General features: G+C 33.4%; 1 protein-coding gene across 1 annotated transcript; it reads right to left on the reverse strand.

The window, feature by feature from the left end:
* Positions 1 to 223: 223 nt before the first annotated feature.
* Positions 224 to 736, reverse strand: LOC150036412 (uncharacterized). The gene has a single exon (XM_090312831.1). It carries the CDS (start codon positions 734 to 736, stop codon positions 224 to 226), a length of 513 nt encoding a protein of 170 aa, XP_090168957.1.
* Positions 737 to 23331: the final 22595 nt, after the last annotated feature.

Below are 23331 nucleotides of genomic sequence, written 5' to 3' on the forward strand. Positions count from 1 at the left end.
ACTTATTTTGGATCCGAAAATCCAATCTAAGGTCCAAAAGAATATTAGAGAAGATCAAGTGGTGGTCTAGAACCATTTAGAGTAGAGATTCAAGCTAATTTCGTGAATTGAAAAAGTGCTTCAAATGTATATTTGGAAACCCCTTTTTATCTTATGAACATGTTGTCTTAATTGCTAAAATTGATGAATTAGAGTGTTTAATGATACTGATTTCTTCCGCCAATTACATGCTAACTCCATCACTACCAACAAAGCTATCATTGTAATCAGCAAAGAGAAGATAACAAGAAGATAATTCTCTCCAAATAGACTTTGCTCGAGGATAGGGAAATCGAATTTGGTCAATGCTTTCAAAATCATCTAAAAATAAAGGACACCAAGGAGAAAACTCCACTCTTCTCTTCAACAAATTAATCTTAGTAGGAAGAATATTCTTTACCACTCTCCACATAAAAAGCGTAACTTTATATGGAACTTTAAGCTTCCAAATAGTCTTCCAAACCCCAGCCATAAGATTTGAGCTTGAAGATTTAGAGCAAACTCTAAATTTCTGGAACCACTTATAATCACTTATAGCTTTATACATTCCTAATTTTTCATATTGCCATATCACCCTATCAACAAGTCTTAAATTCAAAGGGGTCTTCAAAATTTTCTCAATATCATCAGTAAAGCAAGCCTCCTTCGGCAACTCAATGCTCCAATAACCTTGGTTATCAATAAAATCAGCCACCATGGAACTCAGAAAATTTGGATTATTACAGAGAGGTATGAAGAAAAATTCTTTTGCAATCTAAGGGTCAATAACCATTCTGGTCTTTTATCCATTGCCAACTCTATATCGAAGCCCTTCCTTTAAGAGATTTCCTCCCCACATTAATCTTCTCCATGTGCCAATTGTAGCATCCAAAATTGAATTAAAAAACAAGGTAAATACCTTTTAATAATTTAGCAACTAAGTTGTTTGGATAAACAAGAATTTTCAAAACTACTTAGTTAACAAAGCACAATTGGAACCTTCCAAATCTTTAAAATTTAGACCTTCCATGGATTTTGGAAGACACATTTTATCCCAGCTTAACCAGTGAAACTTGCTTTTTTCATCAGATGAACCTCACTAGAATTTAGTAAACATTTTAGTCAAGTATCACACAAGTTTTTGTAAACTTGAAAACACTCATACAATAAGTTAGGATTGCTTGGCCAATAATTTTTAGAAGAACCTCCTTACCCCTAGTAGAGAAGAAAACTCTTTTCCAACCATTAACTTGTTGGGGTTGATGCCCTAAAGTCTCGTGTCCTGTAGTTTGTAAACAATACATACGAACAACTGTGATTGTTAATATATGATATTTACTTCACATCTTGTTGTTTTGCTCGGTTATTTGTTTTATTTGCTTTACCACAAACCAATAAACATAAAATCCCTAGTTATCTATATGTGACTCAAGCATGTATGTGGTGACATACAAGTGGGTCATGTCTTAAGTGATAACCAAAATGGTCTGTAGTATATGGATAAAGGGGAAAAATCTTATCCTGGTAACGCTACAGATGCGGCCCGCTTTGTGGAATGGTCACAAGTATTGTGACTTGTCACAGATGGTCTAATCCTGATCATTCGTGTTAGGGACATGCGAGCGGGGGCATCCTATACAAAGAGTTTGTATAAGACCTGACCACGAAATGTTAACGTCTCGTTATATAATACCACTCATGAAAAAGACTTCACTTCACTAGGATGACCATAGGTAACATGACCTCAATCCTGAGTGAGTTGGGAACTCCTGCCATTGAGGGCGGTCCTTTAATTTGTATGGGTGCGAGTGACCAGTTCTTCGATTTAATCCTACCATTTTGGGGATTCGTTTAATTTGGGAGCTGGGAACTCAGCTACACAAGATGGAATTCACTCCTTCCCTGAGGTAGGGGTAAGTAGATAGATGGCTCCCTTAAGGACTGATTCCAGGGCTAGAACAATGTGGCGTCACACACCTTCTCCTGGCCCGAGAGGTGTTCACACATAGTTGGACTATGTTGTATTGTTCATTAGAGGAATTAGTGGTACTTAAGGAGTGAGATGTAACTACAAGGGCAAAACGGTAAATTGGCCCAGTTGTACTTACAAGCATCTGTGAAGGGTCATCGTACTCATGATTGGTTATATCCGATGGACATAGAAATATATCTGCGGTAAGAAGAGTTCAGCAGTTGGTCTTTAGTAGAATTACTGACAGTTAATGGATGGTGAATCTCGTGGCTAAAGAGTTTAGTCAGCTATTCATGTACTGTTAGAGCATCGAGCCACATGTCCATTAGGTTATCTGGGTAGCTTGGATAAAGTCGAGAACTAGTATTTGGGTTAATTTGAAATGTTCAAATTGACAAGAGGAAGTACAATTATATATGATATAATTGGAATGGCTAATTAAATATGATATAATTGACTAAATGTATGAGATACATTATTTTGGAGGAAATTAGATATAAATATAATTTATATCAAATATAGGAAAAATACTATAGTAGATATATGATATCAAACTATAGGATATAAATATAATATAATTATATTTATTAAATAAATTAACTGATTAATTATTTAATAATTAACTAATTTTCACGTTTGTAAGTGGGAACGTAGGCCGCAAGGGTTAAGGTAACCGGCAGGATACAAGTTGAAAATCGTTTTCAATTTTTGGGACAATTTGATTCGTGCAAAAGAAAGCCTGTGCCCAAAAAAAAATTGTGAAAGATTGATCGTCAAGAGCCTATACGATAAATTCTCAGTTGTCTAAACAATCATCTAATTCACACGTTCCCTAAACGATCGTACATCAGTTTCCTAAACGATCGTCCATTTTTCCTAAACGATCGTGTAGTTTTACTATATGATAAGCATCCCCACTATACGATAGCGAAAATCTTGTCGTGCGCGCTTGTCGTCTACACGATTTCTTCTCTTCCGTCTTCTACCAAACTCACCAAAGCCCAATCTCTGGGTTTTTAATGTCGAGGATACCTGGGTCTCCCTATTGGTGGTATTGTCCCCAATATCTTGTTCATGTACGTTCGGATCGTGCAGTATCAGACGAAAGACTCGCTGGGGTGCTGGTAGATTGGTGGAGTCCTTCCGCTGCTGTGGCTTTATATATTCGAAGATCGTCTTCCTCTGGTAATGAACCCCTTTCTCTATGCTTTATTGTATACTGAGCATGCTGTTATTGAGTTTTATTATGCATAACTGTTAATTTAGAATGTATATCATTTATATTCCAGTCACTGTGAAAATCGGAGCGATCTAAACCCACTCATGGAATTCTCATTTTGAGATCCTTCATAACTATCTTCCATACTTTATCAACAATGAATCTCAAATTTTTACTCTTCCTCCTCGAAAGTGAGGCAAGGATGCCCAAATAAAGACCAAAATCTTCAGCAAGGCTAACACCCATAATATTACAAAGATTTATTTGATTATCTTTATAGATGTTATCAAAATATTTTGAGTAGTTAATTAAAGTACCATAAGTAAACTCATAATTTTTTAGAATTCTTTTCAAAGCAATTAACTCTATTTCATTAGCACCACATAATAAGAGACAGTAACCACAAACAATAAATGAGAAATTCTTGGACTCTGTTTAGTCACTTGAATTCCAAATGTTCCTTCATTATTTAGGGTCATCTACACATTAGAGGACAGAACATCAGCAACAATAAGAAATAGGTATAGGAAGAGAGGGTCACCATGACGAAGATCCCTGCTTGGGATTATTTGTCCTTTGGGTTCTCCATTTATCATAATTCAAAATCGAGCAGAAGAGATATATTTTAAAACAATATCAATACACTTTTCATGAAAACCAATCTTGAACATAATAGATTCAAGGAAAGACCACTCAACTTGATCATAGTCTTCACTAAGATCAATTTTTAATGCAGCTAAACTCTTTCTTCTAGATTTCTTGTTTTTGATGTAATGAATACTTTCATGACCAATTATAACATTGTCTGTAATAGCTCTCCTAGGAACGAATGTTGATTGAGGTTCTGAAATAAACTCATTCAAAAAGGGCTTCGAATGATTATGAATAGCTTTTGACACAATTTTATAAGTGACATTACAAAGGCTTATAGGCCTGTAATGGTCAACACTCAGAAGGTTTGGAATCTTAGGGACCAGTACAATATAGGTAGATTCCAATTTGAGATACTACCAGCCTTATTTAAGATCAATAAGCATTCTTCAATTGTTTTGTGACCCACAATATTCTAATACTTATGAAAGAATAGAGCTGGAAAACCATCAGAACCTGGTGCCTTTGTGGGGAAAATTTAAGATACTATTGATTTATTTTCTTCTTTAGTAAACTCTGCTATTTGAAGGTGTTAACTATTAACATGCGGAAGCAATTTATATCTTGAGCACTCTAATTTCATTAATTTATAGGAAATAAGCATGCATGTTCAAAACTAAATTAAGGTTAGAATATACAACCTTTGTAGCTCAAATTCTTTCTTGGTTTATCAATTCTTCGCACGATCGGTTTGTAGACCATCACGGGAGTCTTCTAAACTATTCTCCAACCTTAGATCGAGATGGTGGAATTTTTTGAGTGACAAAATTTGGAGAGAAATTGTATAAGAGTTTGAGAGAGAATTAGGGTTAGAGTTCTTAAATAATTCTCAAGATTTTCCATTTTTCCAAGAAGAATAAACTTCATAGAATAATTCTATTTATAGGCAAATTCATGCAGATCATGCAAACTTGAGTTAATGACAATTTGATACTCAAAAATCCATTAACTCTAAGTGAGATTACTGCTTAATGTAGGATGAACACCTAGCAAAATTGGTTTACTCATCAAATCTACTAAAAATTGGATTTTCCGACTAAGTCAATCTTAGATTTTCCCACTAAATTGGTCAAATAGTCAAACTTTGACTCTCAAAGTCTATAGTCAACATTTTAACTTTATCTCAGTTTTGACATAGTCAACAATTTTGACTTCTTTGATTTGAATTTAAAATAAATTTAAACAATTAATTAAACGATTTAATCTATTTAATTTAATATTAAAATCATACTAATCGTGATCAATCCTGATTAACCATTTCTAAATCCCTATTTAAACAATTCCGATATTCAAATCTTATTTAAATATCTTTTTCTCTCTATATATGTTTAATTCATAATTAAACCTTTAGTTAAATATATCGGATATATTTAACACTTTACTCCTAAAACCGAATTCGAAAATGTCGAACTCGTTTGTTACACTATCTTAAGGTTTAGTCTGGTATGAGCTAGTAGGGGAACCTAATGGACCTATAGATCATGAGCTCCAACGATCCGAGATTAACCAGCTAAACTCTTTAACCTAGTTAACCAACATTCGTTAACTATCGAGACACTCCACTATATCCCAATAGTTGCACTCTCCTCACTGTAGATATATTTATGTTCATTTGATATAACCATCATCAGTATCAATAAGTCGACTCTTCATAGATCGCTCGTAATTATTGTTGGGTCAAGCCATTTTACCCCCGTAATTACCTCTTGTTCCTTAAGTCCCACTGATTCTCTAATGAACAATTGATTTGTGATCCAATCACTAAACCGAGTCCCTCTCGGGCCAATGAAAGGACGAGATCCCTTATTCAAGACCTAGAGTCAGTACTTAAGGGAACAACCTCTCTATTATTCCTAGAAGCAAATAGGAGCAAATTCTGTTTTACACCCTATGTCCCCAGCTATCTACCTAGTCTTATCTTTGAAATGGGAGGTATATTGAGTTGGCACTGATGAGCCACCCTCAACCATGCAGATCGAAGGATAATCCTGAATAAGCAAGAGTTCATAGTTAGCTCAGGATTAAGGTTAAGTTACCTGTCATTGTATTTGAAATAGTCAATCTTAAACAATAAACGGTGTTATAAAGTAAGAGTCACTTATTTCATAGTTCGGTCTTATACAACTCTTTGCATAAGACGCCTCCACTCGCATGTCTCCACATGAACGATTCAAGATCACATCGTTTGTACTAAATACAGAATGGACCGCATCAAATAGTGTCTCCAGAATAAGGTACCCAGCCTTATCCGTATATTATAGACCATTTTGATTATTTACTCGAACTTGATCCACTTTTATGTCTCTAAATAAAGTCCAAGTATTCATGTTATAGCCATGGATCTTAGTTTATTGGATTTAGGGTTTTCTAAAACGAAATATGCAATTCACATATTTAATAGCAGCTTTATTAAATAAACCTCAGTAACATCTTTATTAGTAATATAACATTAACGTTTACAAACTACGAGTTTTAGGACATAAAACTCAACATATTCTCACTTGGACTAAAACTTCAGTGGTAAAAATATATACAAAATGTTGAGTTTTTAGAGAAAAAAATACAATAAACTAAGGCATCACATACCCATGGTTTTTCTCCCACTTGTTTCGATTATACATCCTGTAGTCATAGACTCACTAGGCGACCCTCAAACACTTTAGCCGTAAGGGCCTTTGTAAACGAATCAGCAATGTTGTCCTCAAAGGCTATTTGTTTTACAATAACATCTCCTCATTAGAAAATCTCACGGATGAGGTGATATTTTCGCTCAATGCGCTTTTCGCGCTTATGGCCTCTTGGCTCCTTGGAATTTGCTACTGCTCCACTGTTATCATAATAGAGAGTGATGGGCAGATACATATTTGGAACCACTTCCAAATAGGTTAAAAACTTTCTGAGTCATACAACTTCTTTCACTACTTCACAGGCAGCTACGTACTCTGCTTCCATTGTAGAGTCGACAATACAACTTTTCTTGATATTTCGTCATACCTTGCTTCTCCATTTGGAGTGAACACTAATCCTGATGTAGATTTTCTTGAATCTTTATCCAATTGGACATCAGAGTCAATGTACCATATAAGGATAAGATTTTTACTACCATACACGGGCATGTAGTCCCTCATTCTTCTAAGATACTTGAGGATATTCTTAACAACATTCCAATGTGAAAGTCTAGGATTAGATTGAAACCTGCTGACAATTCTCATTACATAGCATATGTCAGATTGTGTACACAACATAACATACATCAGACTTCCAACTGTTGATGCATAGGGAATTCGTCTCATATCCTAAACTTCTTGAGGTGCTGATGCTTGGTTTTATGAGGTGGAAATTATGGATGATATGCGTTGATGGATTGAGTTGTGCACTCAAGCTTCCCTAGAGGAATCCAAGTGTAAACTCCTCTGAGTTTCCTCGTAAGTCCAGGGTCGAACACAGGAACTTGTGAAAACAGTTGCGTTGGAGATTTTTATGAAAACTTGTAGTGACCGGTTAAATAAAAAAGTGTTGGGTTGTTGTTGCGTTAATGAAAATAATAACAAATATGACAGAGTTCGAAAAGAGTTGGTAAACAGAAAATACGATGAATATGTGGCGAACGGGTTGATAAGGGTTTTGGCTAACACTCTCTAGGATGCGTTCATGCTTTGCGATCATGCAACATGCATACAATAGTAAACCACCTCTCGTCGTGAATACCACGGCCTCTAAGGCTAGAACGCATGCGATAGATATGCGATAAGTCTACAGGGTTTACATATAAACCTCTATTTCTATGTATGTGATGACAACATGACATTCACACAAATATGCGACGACATAATATCATTCCTATTCCTAGAATGCATGCGATGCAAGTTGATAAACAGAGTTTATCTCTAAGTCCCTATCTCTTGTTTATGCAAGCCTAATCTTGCTCTTTCAAGTCAGATTTTAATCTAGCTCTCTCTCGAGACATTAGGTTCTTTCTTTAGATTCTCTCGAGTAACTCTAAAGGGGTATTTTGCACAGCATAAAACAAGACAATCGCAAGCAATGAACTTCCTGGATCATGTTAGCTTAGTTCCTCTCAACCAATTCAACTAGTTTAGCTACTCATGCGTATTAAGAGAGTGAGCGATGTAGAAATAGAACTCCCATTGAATAAATATGAGATGAAGTACAGAATAACAATGCAAGTATAGTAAAGAGCCTGGAGCAATTTCTTGCTGCCGGGCGTTACACTGTTTCTACTCGTGCTCTAAAGATATTCTCGCTTTCGTGAGTGTCAGCCCGCTCTGTACTCTTACGCCCCAAAGTTCTCTCTCAAGCCGCCTTGGACGATCTTCGGCGTCACCACTCTTCTCTTGCTCCGCCTAAAATGGAAAAGAAAACTATGAACAGAGGTATGAACCTGTAATGGTGGTGAGGTAATCGACCGTTTAACCCCTTCTCTGAAGAATGCACTTGGTATTTATAGGGCATCAACGGTGAAAGGCAGCTTCTCTCTCCTAGGTGTACAGATGGGATAGCTTTAATTCTTGACTAACGCGCCGGATAATTGTCACCGATAAATCTAGATGTACTTTATGACCGTTATCGGCTGTCAACTTAATTTGAATCCGACTGCCATCAGCTTTCTGTCCCATCGATCTTAATTGTCCTTTCGTCCGAATGCGCCCAAAAATATAAAGATCAACGCAAAGTCTTGCAGTGAAGTTGCGCTCGACCGATGTATTCCTATGATCGCATTCTTTGCATTGCGTTAACGCATTATTCTGCACAAAAATATAAAGATCAACTGCTCTAATGCGTTGAACGTATGCGACCGCAATATTATAGAATTTATGCTTAATTGATGCAATTTAACATATTCTATCAACGCAATCCAACATTGTTTAAGAACTTAACACTATGATAATGTGCATTTCTGCCCGTTATCATTGTCTTAAGAAACTATTCCTTTGATAAGTGAATTCCATGCATGAAGGGTAGCAAACCCCTATTGGAATTCTGCATCTTATATCTAGGCAACATCTTGTCAATATCGGATGTTTGAGACATGGCTAAAGTTCTTTTCTTGTGATTCTCAACTATTTGGATCCCAATAATATATTATGCTTCTCCCAAATCCTTCATTTGGAATTGAGTTGCTAGCCATTTTTTTGACATAAGTCAAGTATCTTACATCATTCCCAATGATTAAGATATCATCGACATATAACACGAGGAATGCTACAGTTGTGTTGACAACTTTTTTGTAGACATAAGGTTCGTCAATGTTCTGTTTAAAGCCATAAGATTTAATCGCAATATCAAACCTTATATTCTAGGACTGAGATGCTTGTTTCAAGCCGTAAATGGATCGTTTAACCTTGCAAACTTTTGACTCTTGACCCTATTATATAAACCCCTCTGGTTGAGACATATAGATATTCTCATCAAGATAGCTATTCAGAAAAGTTGTCTTGACATCCATTTGGCAAATCTTATAATCATAAAAAGTGGCAATGGATAAAAGTATTCTAATAGACTTTAGCATAGCAACAGAGGAGAAGGTATCTTCATAGTCCACCCCTTTTCTCTCAGTATAACCCTTTGCTACAAATCTAGCTTTAAAGGTTTGTACCTTTCCAACTGCATCTCGTTTTCTCTTGTAGATCCATTTACAGTCGTTAGGTGTTACTCCATCTGGTTGATCTACAAGTTTCCAAATCGAATTAAAGTACATTGACTCCATTTTTAGATTCATGCCTTTGATCCACTGATCTTTGTCAACATCATTCATTACCTGTTTGTAGGTTAATGGATCTTCAACACCATTATTAGGTATAATGACCTGAGTTTCTATTAAACCCACGTAAGGGTCAGGCTGTTGCACAACCCTTCCACTACGTCGAGGTAATCTCATCTCTTGAGATGGATGTGACTGATTAGAAGTATTGACTCCATCAACAAATCATGTTGAGGGACCAGCCTCATCAACTACTTTTGTTGATTTATCTATAGCTTGTTTTGAAACTTCATGAAATACTAGCCTACTACGAGGTTGATGATCTTTTATGTGAGTTTCTTCGAGAAAAGTATCATTTGTCGATACAAATACTTTTTTTTCTTCTAGATTGAAGAAGTATCCAACTTTTGATTCTTTTAAGTAGCCTAGGAATAAGCACACTTTTGAACGACATTCCAATTTTTTAAGGTTTTGTACCAACACATGTGTTGGGCATCTCCATATCCTGAAGTGTCGTAAACTAGTTTTATACCCTCTCCATAACTCATAAGGTATTCCAAAAACACTCTTAGAGGGAACATTGTTCAAAATATAGGCAGAAGTTTCTATTGCATATCCCCAAAACGTACTAAGCAACTGAGAATAGCTCATCATCGATCGAACCATGTTTAACATGGTTCTGTTTTTACTCTCTGATATATCATTCTGCTGAGACATACCAAGGGCAGAGAATTGTGATTGGATTCCATGTTCTATCAAATAGTCTTAGAATCTCAGGTTCAGATACTCTCCACCTCGATCTAATCAAAGTGTCTTAATCGTTTTACCTAAGGTATTCCTATTTGTTCTGCAAAATTAGAAAACAACCTCTATATGTTAAAGCCGACAAAAGTGAAAGCTATTTTAAATACCGAGATGTTTAAAATGGTTGAAACGAAAAACAAAAGGCAAAAAGTTTCTTAAAGTACATATTTTTGGCATTTAAGACTTGGCCACATTAATCTCAATAGAATTGAGAGATTGATTAAAAGTGGTCATCAAAACCAGTTAGAAGACAACTCATTACCTCCATGTGAGTCTTGTCTTAAGGTTAAAATGATTACAATATTTTTTTCCTAGAAAAAGTCTTAGAGCCAAAGAACCTTAAAAATCGTGCATTCGGACCTATGTGGACCAATGAATGTTAAAACACGAGGAGAGTATGAATATTTTATCAGTTATATAGATGATTATTTAAGGTAAGGTTAACCTAATGTTTCATAAGTCTGAAGCACTTGAAAAGTTTAAGGTGTGTAAGGCTAAGGTTGAGAACATTATCTAATATAAGAATCTATCTCTAAAAAACAACTTTAAATCTCCCACTGATTTTCCTAAGACAACCTTTCATGTTCCAACCCTAAGAGTTATTTCACCTTCCGCAAGCGTTCTCCAGGAATTAGTTTCCTGAAAAGAAGAACAAATATAGTTAGTGGCCCCTGAATCTATTATCCAGGTGGAGTAATCATTTTCCACAAAACATGTTTCAACAACCAATAAATCGTATTTACCTTGTTTTGTCTTTCTGATTTCTTTTTCTTTTTCGGTTTTCTTCTCCACAAGGTACTCTGAGTAGTTTCTTTTTCAATGCCCATTCTCGTTACAATGAAAACATTTCCCTTTGTCTGCAACCTGAACCTTGCCTTTGCGGCCAGTAGAAATTTTCCCTTTTTCCTTACCCTTCTTTTTCATCGAAACATTTTTGTTCTTAAAAGAGGAAGAAGGGCCAGACTTCTTCCCAGAGGACAATCATCTGTAGACTTTTTAGTGATGGCAACATTTGCCTCCACTTTCTATCCCTAATGCTTCATGAGAGACTGATAAGTCTGTAGCTCATTAAGAAGAGTAGTCAAATTATATTTTATTATATTCATCATCGCATTTGTACGAAACTGTAAGAAGCTCTTCGAAAGAGACTTTGGAATAAAACTGACTTGGCTCTTCTCATCAATGATAGTTTCGTTTACTTCTATCACATTAAAATGGACCATCATGTCTAGGACATGTTCGCTAACAGAGGTCCCTTCTGTCATTCAACAATTATAAACATATTTGATGACACATGTCTAAGGGAGAAGGATGGATGTCCAAACATTCCTTGTAGAGATTCTATAATCTCTTTAGCAATACTTTTACCATCGTGTTTCTTAGCCAATACATCAGATATGTTGGTAGAATGTAGACTTGGGCTTTGATGTTTACCTTTATCCACCTGTCATATGCATCCCGAACATTTTGATTTGCATTTAAGCCAGGGTTTGGAGGACATTGCTCAATTTACACAAACCTTAGATCATCAATAACCAATATTGTGTTTAAGTTTGATTTCTATGTTGCGTAATTGTCCCCATTAAGTTTTTTTAGAGCAAGTAACTGTACTATTGAGCTAGTCATGCTGAAAATATATATATATAAAAACTTATTGGTGAATTGCCATTAATTTTAATCCAATCTTGTTTAGCAAAAGTAATAATGTACCCACCATTATTCTTACTGCAACGATACTTCAGAGATTTAAAGTAACATCCACCTAGGGATAGTTTGCTACTCCTTCTTTTAATTGAGATATTCTTAGCTAATCGCTATTACCAGAATAACTCATACTCCAATAGATCTTTTTAGCTATCATTACTTTAGTCAAGAAGTTACTAACATTTGTAAGTATGACCCTCCATTTTCAAACCTCAAAGATCGGAATCAACAAGCTCCCAAAGTTGGAAAGACGATGCTGAAAATGGACCTATGAGATTCTATCCATTTCTGGAGTTCGCGGTGTTCCGAATCCCATGATGCAACCCTCTTAAGGGGTAGTTGCTCCTAGGGCAGACTTGCAGGCGTATCATGGGAATCTCACGGTGCAACCTAATGGAGGAAACCACAGGATGTGTTGACACACTTTCTTCATCCACTTACTATGAATAACTTCCCTTATTCACATTGTTATTGACTCATGCAAACACTTTCCTACTGGAGGCCGCTCCCAGGGCGACTCAAAGCCAAACATGAATCTCATGATGTGAATTCTTAGGGATGTGGGAGCTGAAAACATTTTTCCTCCCACTGAATGTTCTAGACGGTTGGGTATTATATAGGCATCTTCTGGCTAATTAAACAAATTACCTAAGTCTAGTTGTTTTAACCTATGATGTCAAGGTGATAAAGATTTTAAAACCACACATCACTCATGCATGCTCATAAAATCGAGTTAACAAAAAACTCAAGTATCGGCTAGATCTTCAAGTATGAGATGTTTTGTAAATTGTCAACTTAAGTACCCCCAGCCTTAGACAAGATCGTGCCAGGTGAGTTTTCTTGTAACAGTAGTTTTACAAGAAATCAACCTATTTTAATTATTAAAACAGCAATTTTCTTGGTGGTTAACCCTAAATGAGCATGCATTTATCTTTGTTATAGGTTTTAAAGTCTAATTCATTTTATACAACTTAAAACTTAGACAAACTCTATAACATTCATCTAACATGCTTCATAAAACAATTATATAAACATCCATTCCATGCAATAATATAATAAATTATATCATAACTCATGGAACCCAATGTAGCTACATGTTTATCTTATGGTGGGATTTAAATCTACATGGCATACCATATGTACACAGCATATAAATTATTTAAACTATACATCCACCATGCATATTTAAATAAACACACACTAAAATGATTGATTTTGGCATCCTAAACTAGCAACAACTAGTGTTTTTGGCATTCTACGATCCTAAAGATAATAAAGTGTTTACATCGAAAAACACTACCTTTTTAGAAGAGAACCACATAAGGGAGCATAAGACCTACAGTAAGATAGTATTAAATGAACTTTCTAGTGAAACTATTGAACCTTCAACAAGAGTTGTTGAAGAACCCAATATCTCAACAAGAGTCGTTGAAGTTGGTTCCTCTAGTAGGTCACATTTACCTCAAACATTGAGGGAGCCTCGATGTAGTTGGAGGGTTGCAAATCCCCCTATTCGTTACATGGATTTAACAAAAATTCTAGCTATCATAGCTGAAGGAGATGTTGAAGATCCATTGTAATACAAGAAGGCAATGGAGGATGTTGACAAAGATGTGGATCTCAAAATAGAGTCTGTGTACTTCAATTCAGTTTGGGATCTTGTAGATTAACCTGATGGGGTTAAACCTATAGGTTGCAAATGGATCCACAAGAGAAAATAGGGTGTTGATGAGAAGGTGCAAATCTTTAAGGCTAGACTTATGATAAAGGATTGTATCTAAGTTGAGGGGGTCGACTATGAGGAGACTTTCTCACCTGTTGCTATGTTGAAGTCTATTTGGATACTCATATCCATTGCCTCATATTATGACTATGAGATTTGGAAAATGGATGTCAAGACTGCTTTTCTGAATGGCAATCTTGAGAATAACCTATATATCGAGCAATCTGAGGGATTCATAACCCAAGGTCAAGAGCCGAAATTTTGCAAGCTTAATCAATCCATTTATGGATTGAAACAAGCTTTTTAATCTTGGAATATAAAATTTGATATTGTGATCAAATCTTATGAGTTTTATCAGAATGTTGATGAGCTTTGTGTTTACAAGAAAATCATCAACAGCTCAGTAGCTTTTCTTGTATTGTATATAGACGATATCCTACTAATTGGTAATGATGTAGGTCTACTGACTGAAATTAAAAATTGGCTAGCAACCTAATTCCAAATGAAATATTTGGGAGAGGTGCAATTTGTTCTAGGCATTCAGATCTTTAGAGATCGAAAAACAAAACGCTAGACCTGTCTCAAGCATCGTATATTGACAAGATGTTTGTCAAGTTTTTTATGCAGAACTCCAAGAGAGGTTTACTCCCTTTCAGACATGGAGTTATATTGTCTAAATAACAGTGTCCTAAGACACTTCAAGAAGTTTAGGAAATGAGACAGATCCTCTATGCATTGGTTGTTGGTAGCCTGATGTATGAGATGTTATGTACTAAACCTAACATCTGCGATGCAATGGGGATAATCAATAGATATCAATCCAATCTAAGATTTGATCACTGGACCACCGTTAAAAACATCCTCAAGTATCCTCGAAGAATGAGAGACTACGTGCTCGTATGTGGTTCTAAGGATCTGATCCTTACAGGATACACGGAATCTGATTTTCAACTGATAAGGATTCTAAGAAATCAACATCAGGATCAATGTTCACTCTTAATAGAAGGGTAGTAGTTTGGAAAAGCACCAAGCAGAGGTGTATTGCTGACTCCACTATGGAAGCTGAGTAGTAACGGCTTGTGAATCTGCTATGGAAGCTGTGGGACTCAAAAAATTCCTAACAGATCTGGAAGTAGTTTCAGACATGTCAAAGCCCATCACTCTTTATTGTGATAATAGTGGTGTTGTGGTTAATTCCCGAAAGCCTAGGAGTCACCAGTATGGGAAGCACATAGAACGGAAGTATCATCTCATCTGAGAGATTGTGCATCGAGGGGACGTGATCATCACGCAGATAAATTTAGAGCACAACGTTGCTGATTCATTTATAAAGACCCTCATGGCTAAGGTGTTTGAGGGTCGCCTGTAGAATATGAGTCTATGGGGCAAGCCACATTTAGTCTAGGGGAAGTGGGATATTTTTTAACTGGCACATATTATGCCCTAGTTTATTGTTTTATGTGTACTTTTATATTAGTATGACTTTTATATTGTACACTTCACTAGCTTTAGGACAAGTGGGAGATTGTTGCGGTTGATGCCCTAAATCTCGTGGATCCTGTAGTTTGTAATTGTAATGTACAAACATTTTATTAATTTAATAAAATATGAGATTTTTTATTCGACATTTAGTAGCATTAATTTACAAACCAATAAACTAACATCCAAGATTTTCTTCTATAGGTTAACATGTATTTAGAGACATACAAGTGGATCATGTTTAAGTGATAACCTAAATGGTCTGTAGTAGATGGATAAGGTTGAGTATCTTATCCTAGTAACACTACGAATATGGCCCGTTTTGTATGTAAAGTGTTACAAATGATCTGATACTAATCATTCATGTGGAGACATGTGAGCGGGGGTATTCTATACAAAGGGTTTGTATAAGACCAGAACATGAAATGACTAGTCTCATTATATAACACCGTTCATAATAGAGATTTGTCCTTTAATTTTTATGGATGAGAGTGGCCAAATCGCCGACTCAATAAGCCTACCATTTTGGGGATTCGTCTGATTATGGAGCTGGGAACACAGCTACACAAGACAAAATTTACTCCTTCCCTAACGTCTGGGTAAATATATAAATTGCTCCCTTAAATGCTGATTCTGAGCCTTGAACAATGTGGTGCCACACCCTCTCTTGGCCCAAAACGGGTTTGGTCATAGTTAGACTATGACTTATTGTTCATTGGAGGGATCGGTGATACTTAAGGAATTAGATGTAACTACAGGGGCAAATCGGTAATTTTGGTCCAACTGTACTTACGAGCAATTTGTGAAGGGTTGTCGCGTTATTGATTGGTTAGATCTAATGGACACATAAATATATCTATAGTGCGAAGAGTGCAGCTGTCGGTCTTTAGTGAAGTGATCGACAATTAATGAATGTTGAATAATTTAATTAAAGGAGTTTAATTAATTATTCAAGTACCACTAGAACTTCAATCTATAGGTCCATAAGGTCCCCTCTGTAACACAACAGGGACTATTGAGAATCAATTTTGGATTAATTTTAATTTTTCAAATTAATTGAGGAAATTAATTATATGTGATATAATTAATTTAACTTAATTGTATATGATATAATTAATATAATGTATTTGATACATTATAATATAAAGTTTATTTAAGAGGTAATAAATATTTGAATATGATTCAAATGTTTAATTATGTGAATTGGATTCATATATTCAAATTTAGTATAAATGGGATTTATATTAAATACCATGCATTAATGAGAGAATTAAAATATAGGTTATATTTTATTTGATATAATATAAAACTATAGGTCATGCGTTATATATGATATAACATATAGTTATATATATATATATATATATTATATGTATATGTATATGTATATATACATATAATGTATGTATGTATATGTATGTATGTATGTATGTATGTATGTATAATATGTTTATTTTAATTAAAATTAATTTAATTTTAATTTTAATTTTAAATTTAAAGGGAGGGAAATAACTTCCCTCCCCTTAATTCTCTCTTGGTTGATCGTGAAGAGAGGGGAAGTTTTTTTGGGAGATATTCTTCTTCACAGAAGAATTATGATAGATACTTACAATTCTGTGTTTTTTCGTTTTTTATGATCTCTCTGCAATTTTCCAAATTCACTCTTTTCTCCTCTCAATCTCTCCCTCTTCCAAAACTCACAGAGCCCTCACACTCTTGAGAATTCTCATTCTAAGGAGAATACGGAGGTCGCATTTGTGGTGGTGTCTTCATTGTTGGTCTTTTTGGTTTGTGATTGATCGTGATCAGAGAGGGGGCTTCCATGAAGAAGTTTTTGGTTTCTTCAAGGGTATGTAATTCCACCCTTCTTCTTCTTCTAAATTATTCCAAGCAGTAAATTCTTCATTAATGGATAATTTTATGTACTGTAGTTTATTATTCTATGAAAATAAAATTTGGGACAATCTCTACTTCCGATGTGGAACTTCACAGTTCCTTCACCTAGATCAAGCATGCATCCTAAGACCCAAGATTAGACTATAAATCCTAGCATACACATTCAACCATTTGCTACCGGGGTGATTTTAAGCATATACAAACATCAGAGAAACATGCGAGCCCAAAATCAACTAACTAAAACATACATTCATGATAGAGGCGTCAATCCAACACACGAATATATATCAAAATCAAGCAAGATTCAAGAAAACATAAACTCAGTATGCATTAAGTCCAAAGAACATAAATCTCAAGAAAAACACATAGGGTTCTTGCTCCAAAAATTAATAGAAGTTACCTCAACATCCCATAGACAAGAGGAAGAGGAAATGTCCAATCCATCATTTACAACCCAAAAACAAATATAAATCCTAAACTAATATGCTAAAATCTGAAAGGAGAAGAAGGAAATTAAAGCTCCACATCGACCTCCGTGAAATCAGCCTCCCCCTTGACCTAAAATCGAAGAGAAATTTTATAGGAATTGGACGCAACGTTGCAACGCTAGGAAGAGCATTGCAATGCTCCTATTGATTCAGCCCTCAAGCGTCAAGGATGCGTTGTAGCGGGGTGGCTTCAACGCTCATTTGCGACAGGCGCACAGCGCGACGTCATCCTCAGCTTTTGCCATTCAGCGTTATGCAAGCGTTCAGGCTATGCATGTAACGAGCGTTGCGACGCTTTAACAGGGATATTTTGATCATTTCTACTCCTTTGAAACCCGGATGCTTAAATAACATCCAAACTATTTCAAATTAACCCAGATTCTCATCAAATGGCTAATTCTACCTCTTGATTACTCAATACCTACAAAATAAGACAATTAACACATAAAATCCACTAACGAGCCTAAATCAAGCAAGGAAATATAGCTCTTTTTTAGAGCTATCAGCGACAATAATTTTCCCACGAGACAATGATCCAATTGGATCTTAATATCTTCAACCAAATCAGAAATAATCCCTATAGGCTGCACATCTTCTTCTGATGTTAAATCAAAGTTCTTCAAAGCTTCAACAAGGTCGTCGGAATCCATTTTGTCGCTGCTATCATCATACACATGCATACAACAATTTGCTGACACAATCTCCTAAAGAGAGTATTGGAGGTAGGGGTGTTCATGGGTTGGGTTGGGTTAGGTTTAGGGATATTTTAGGCCCAACTCTATGGTTCGATTTGTGTATTTTTCTAACCCAAACTAACTCTTGTTAAATTATGAACCCGAACCAAACCAACCCATAAAAAATGGGTTGGGTTGGGTTGGTTCCATCGGTTCCCTTAAAAAAAAGCTTGGAATCACCAATAAAAAACACATAAGATTCCACGATCCACAAGAACGATATCCAAAATCTATTATAACAAAACAAGTCTCCAAAATTCACAAGAAAGACCATAATATCTACAAAATTCAAAATATAGACAACAATTTTTCCAAATGTCTACAAAATTCAAAATATAGGCAACAATGTTTTCAAATGTCTACAAAATTTATAAGTAAGACTATAATGTCTACTAGGGGCGTTCATAGGTTGGGTTGAAAGACTTTTTAGACTCAATCCAATTGTTCGGGTTGTAAATTTTTTCAACCCAAATAACCTTTATTAAAAAATGAACCCAACCATGAAATATTTGGGTTGGGTTGGTTTTCGGGTTAATTGAGTCATTTATTTAAAATTTTATTCTAAAAAGAAGCAAAACATAAATATGTAAAAGTCTAATTTAATTATTTTCATATACTGAATTAAGATTAACAACTCAATTTCAATTTATATAGTGAAAATTTTCTTTCTAAAGTGTAAAGAAACTACTTCTAAGAGTTGTTGAAGAATAAATTATTCAAAAATATTGGAATTAAATAAAATTAAAATCAATATATGTATAAATAATTTTGTTATAAGTAAGAAAAAAATATATTTTAAAGTTAATAATAAATTCTTGTTGGTTCGGGTTGATTTTGATTATATTAGGTGAACCCATAAACTAACCCAACCCATAAAATTTTCATTTATTTAAACTCAATCCAACCCAACCCAACCCAACCCAAACCGTATAGATTGAATTGGATTGATCGATTTTTTCAGGTTATCGAGTTTTTTGAATATCCTTACTTAGAGGGATCTTGAAATCAAGACCCTAAACTTTGGTTAGAATTATATGATAAGTATACGTCTTCATTAATTGTGATATGTTCGTGTTTTAAAATTTGGATGATTTATATCTTTTCGATATTTGAATTTTGATTCTAATAAATATTATTGTTTACGCAATTACTTAAATATTGATATAATATGTTTATTAGACTAAAAAATAATAATTTGATGTGACATGATATTTAAATCAAATCATTTGCTCCCTATTTTCACTTTAAGTAGCTCATTTAATACTCTTTCATTTAACCTGTTGTCAAGTCAGATTAATTAACATGTCACAATTTTAAAGAAAAAAATACTTCTTGAGTCGGTGTCAAAGCTTTATAATCACTTGCCATAATAAGCTTTAAAACCTAATATTCTTAATAGTGATTCACAGTCCTCCTCTCCAAAGATTAAAGGTTGGATGTACGTCCTACAATTATTGTCCTCAAAAGAAAAGGTAAATATCAATTTATACTCTTAAATTTTGAGAATAATGTCAATTTAAACCCTAAACTGATAATTGTATCAATTTAAACTCTAAACTTTCGTAAGTATATCAATTTAAACCCTAAACTTATAATTATATCAATTTAAACCCTAAACTTTCATAAGGTATCAATTTAAACCTTGAAATTTCATTAGTGTATCAATTTAAACCATCTATTATGTTTTATTTGGATATAGTTACAAAACTTTAAGATTTAAATTAATATATTTATAAAAGTTCAGGGTTTAAATTGATATACTTATGAAAGTTCGGGATTTAAATTGATACAACTATTATCTTGGGGTTTAAATTGATTCTATCCTAAAATTTTAAGGTTTAAATTGATACAATTGTGATTTTAAGATTTAGATGGATATAATTTTCAAAATTAGGAATATAAATTAATATTTACCTACAAAAAAATTAATGTTGTTAAACAAAACGTTAAGTTATAAACTTTCATCTCCTAAACTTTTAAAACACTTTTAAAATGGTTTTAAACAAGATATTGAATTTTAAAAATAGTCTAAAAAATCATGAAATTTTTGTTGTTTTCAACTAAATTTAAAAAAAAAAAAAAAAAAAAAAAAAAAAAAAAAACCGTAAACTATAGATTTTGGGGTCAATCTTTTTATGAAACCAATTTTGTAATCAATTGGTCTTTAATTTTAATCTTTTTAGCTTTGAAAATTTTCATAGATAGAAAGAATGTTAAACTATTTATAGAAATAGCAAAAAAAATACTGATAGACACTGAAAGACTTCTATTAGTTTTATCAGTATCTATCACATAGTATCAGTGATAGATTTCTATTAGTTTTTATCACTAATAGACATCGACGGACTTCTATCGGCCTCTATCAAAGAATATTAAATTTTGTTATTTTGTGTAAATAGTTTTTTTTATTTTTCTATTTTTAAAAATTCTCCTAAATAAATATTTATAATTTTTTTTCAATTTAGAGGAGTATTAAATAGGTATTTAAAGCTTAAAACCTCCTTGAAACTTATAAACTCATTAAACATAACCAAACTTCTTTGTCTATAGCACAAAATTTGTAATTCTTTTTTTTTTCTTTTGAAAAAATTGTAATTTTACCTTTTAGAAAAAAGGAAAAAAAAAGTTAAAAAATTTATTTAAAAAATTAGAGTATAATTCCAAACTTTCCAACTCTAAGTGCTTGAAGTTGATGGAGACCACTCTCTTTCAATCACACATGGCAACACTGCTACTAATGCTTTTTATTTGCCTTTTCTAAATAATTTTCATTATTGTCTCAATATATCCAAAATCAATCTCTCTATTTTCTTTTTCTTTCTTTTTCCACCTCTGTCCCACAATTCAATTCCTTATTATCCAAAAGAGATAATATTAATTGTCTTGTTCTTTTTCCTTTTCTTTCTTTTAATTGATGAGCCTAAACTATATGTTTTGTCTTTAAATTCAATCAATTATTTATTAAAATTTTATTTACATTTCTTAAAAGTTATATACTTTCACATTATCAATACAATCCTTTTCTTTCAACTCTGTCTTGTAAACAACAATTTATTGCCATTACTATACTATTAATGGATGTTAGAGAAATGATGATGTGGAATTTTACTATATATATTGATGCCTTTAAATGAACCAATTAATGGCTGCCATGTTAACAATTTATGAGTGGATATATTTAATTATTTTATATTAAAATAAAAAGTCATTATTCAAATTGTTCGTGGTTCGAATAGTCCCTTACTCCTGTTGTATATATATAAAAGGTCGATGAATAAAACAAACTTTAAGTTGAATCGAATGTATTTGGAATATTTTTTTAAGTCTTTAATTTAAAAAATAAGTCATCTGGAAGAAATCGGAGTATTTAACAATCATTCAAAATAGTTTTTCAAGTGTATGTTAATCATTCTTTTATCAAAAGTGTTTAAATAAAAATGAATTTTTCAAAAAATATTTTTTTCTCAAGTCGGTCCAAACAGTCCCTTCATTTTTAGGAAAGGTAAGAGGTCCAACAAATAATAAATAAAGTTGGGTGGTTTTTTTTAATCTTTCACATTTCCTAGAGTGAAAAAAAAAACTTGAAGTTAAAATATAACGAAAAATATCAATTTATATCTTTGTACTTTGGAGATAGGTAAATTAGAATTTAGAACTAACAATTGTATCAATTTAAATATTAAATATCTGTAATTGTATTATGTAAGTGCATCAATTTACACTTTGCGTAACGTTCCGTGTAGAAAATATCAAGTGACACATATGATTGTATCAATTAAATCTTTAATCTTCCACAACCTAATGAATCAATTTAGGTTTTTAGAATTTTCTTTGAGAATTGTGAATATAGAACTCTAATTGTTCATTTTGTAAAACCTGTTGGGAAAAAAACCATCACTTCTACATCAAAAATAAGTAGAAAAAAACCAGAAAATTAAAAAAATAATAATTAATAAATAAATAAAATAAAATTAGAAACACAAATATTTACGTAGAAAAATCTCAACATAAAGAAAAACTATGATACACCATAATGAAATTCACTATGTGAAAAATTCTTATAATCACATAAAATAATTCTCTCCTCAATCCCTACTACAAAAGCACTCTCTCAAACCTTTTATATCACCCACACCCTTTTTTCACTCTCAAACTAGATAACACATAAAAGTGGATTTAGCTAGCGTAAGTACACCTAAACTTAAAATATTTCCGACTATGGTAATTTAAAACCAAAGGCAAACAGATGCATTTTATATTGTTTGGAGCTCATCACTTTTTTTAACAATTCCGATGTGGGACAACTCTACTTTTAACATTTTGCCAAAACCCAACAAAATCTACATTTGAAGAAGTCTACTTACATGTGTGAATTGATGCATGAATGATTTTCGAAACGTAATCTTAATTAATGGTCTAAATTTATTCATTTATGAGAATATAAGAATTTAATTATACAAATTATGAATTTCATATGATATTTATCGAACAAAATATGAAGAATTGTATAAATTGATACAAGTACAAAAGTTCAAGATTTAGCTTAATACAATTATTAGTTCAAAAATTTAGTTGGTACAACTCTTAAAATTTGAAAATATAAATCAATATAATCCCAAAATTGAAATATTATCTTTTGAAGGAAAAAGACCGATGGATACGATCAAAAAAAAAAACTCAATAAAGAAGTTTTTTTTTAAATAAACATTTACAAAGCACCACAACTAGAACCAACGGCCACTACAACCACAAAGCACAAAAAAGGGACAAAAATTTCGTATTTTCGTTAATAACTGTGTGGTCGAAAAATGAGCATTATTTATAAATTATAATCACAAATATTATGGATCTCGTCCATTCTACTTGTCGGCAAGAATCTTCATAATCGAAGATTCGGACAATATCGTAATTTTCCAACTCC

This window comes from Benincasa hispida, chromosome 4, assembly GCF_027475165.1.
Source record: "Benincasa hispida cultivar pf3 chromosome 4, pf3_genome.v1.1, whole genome shotgun sequence".
NCBI classification, from domain to species: Eukaryota; Viridiplantae; Streptophyta; class Magnoliopsida; order Cucurbitales; family Cucurbitaceae; genus Benincasa; species Benincasa hispida.

Excerpts from the sequence above, each read along its gene's own strand:
- LOC150036412 (XM_090312831.1), bottom strand. The coding sequence starts at position 736 with ATGGTGGCTGATTTTATTGATAACCAAGGTTATTGGAGCATTGAGTTG.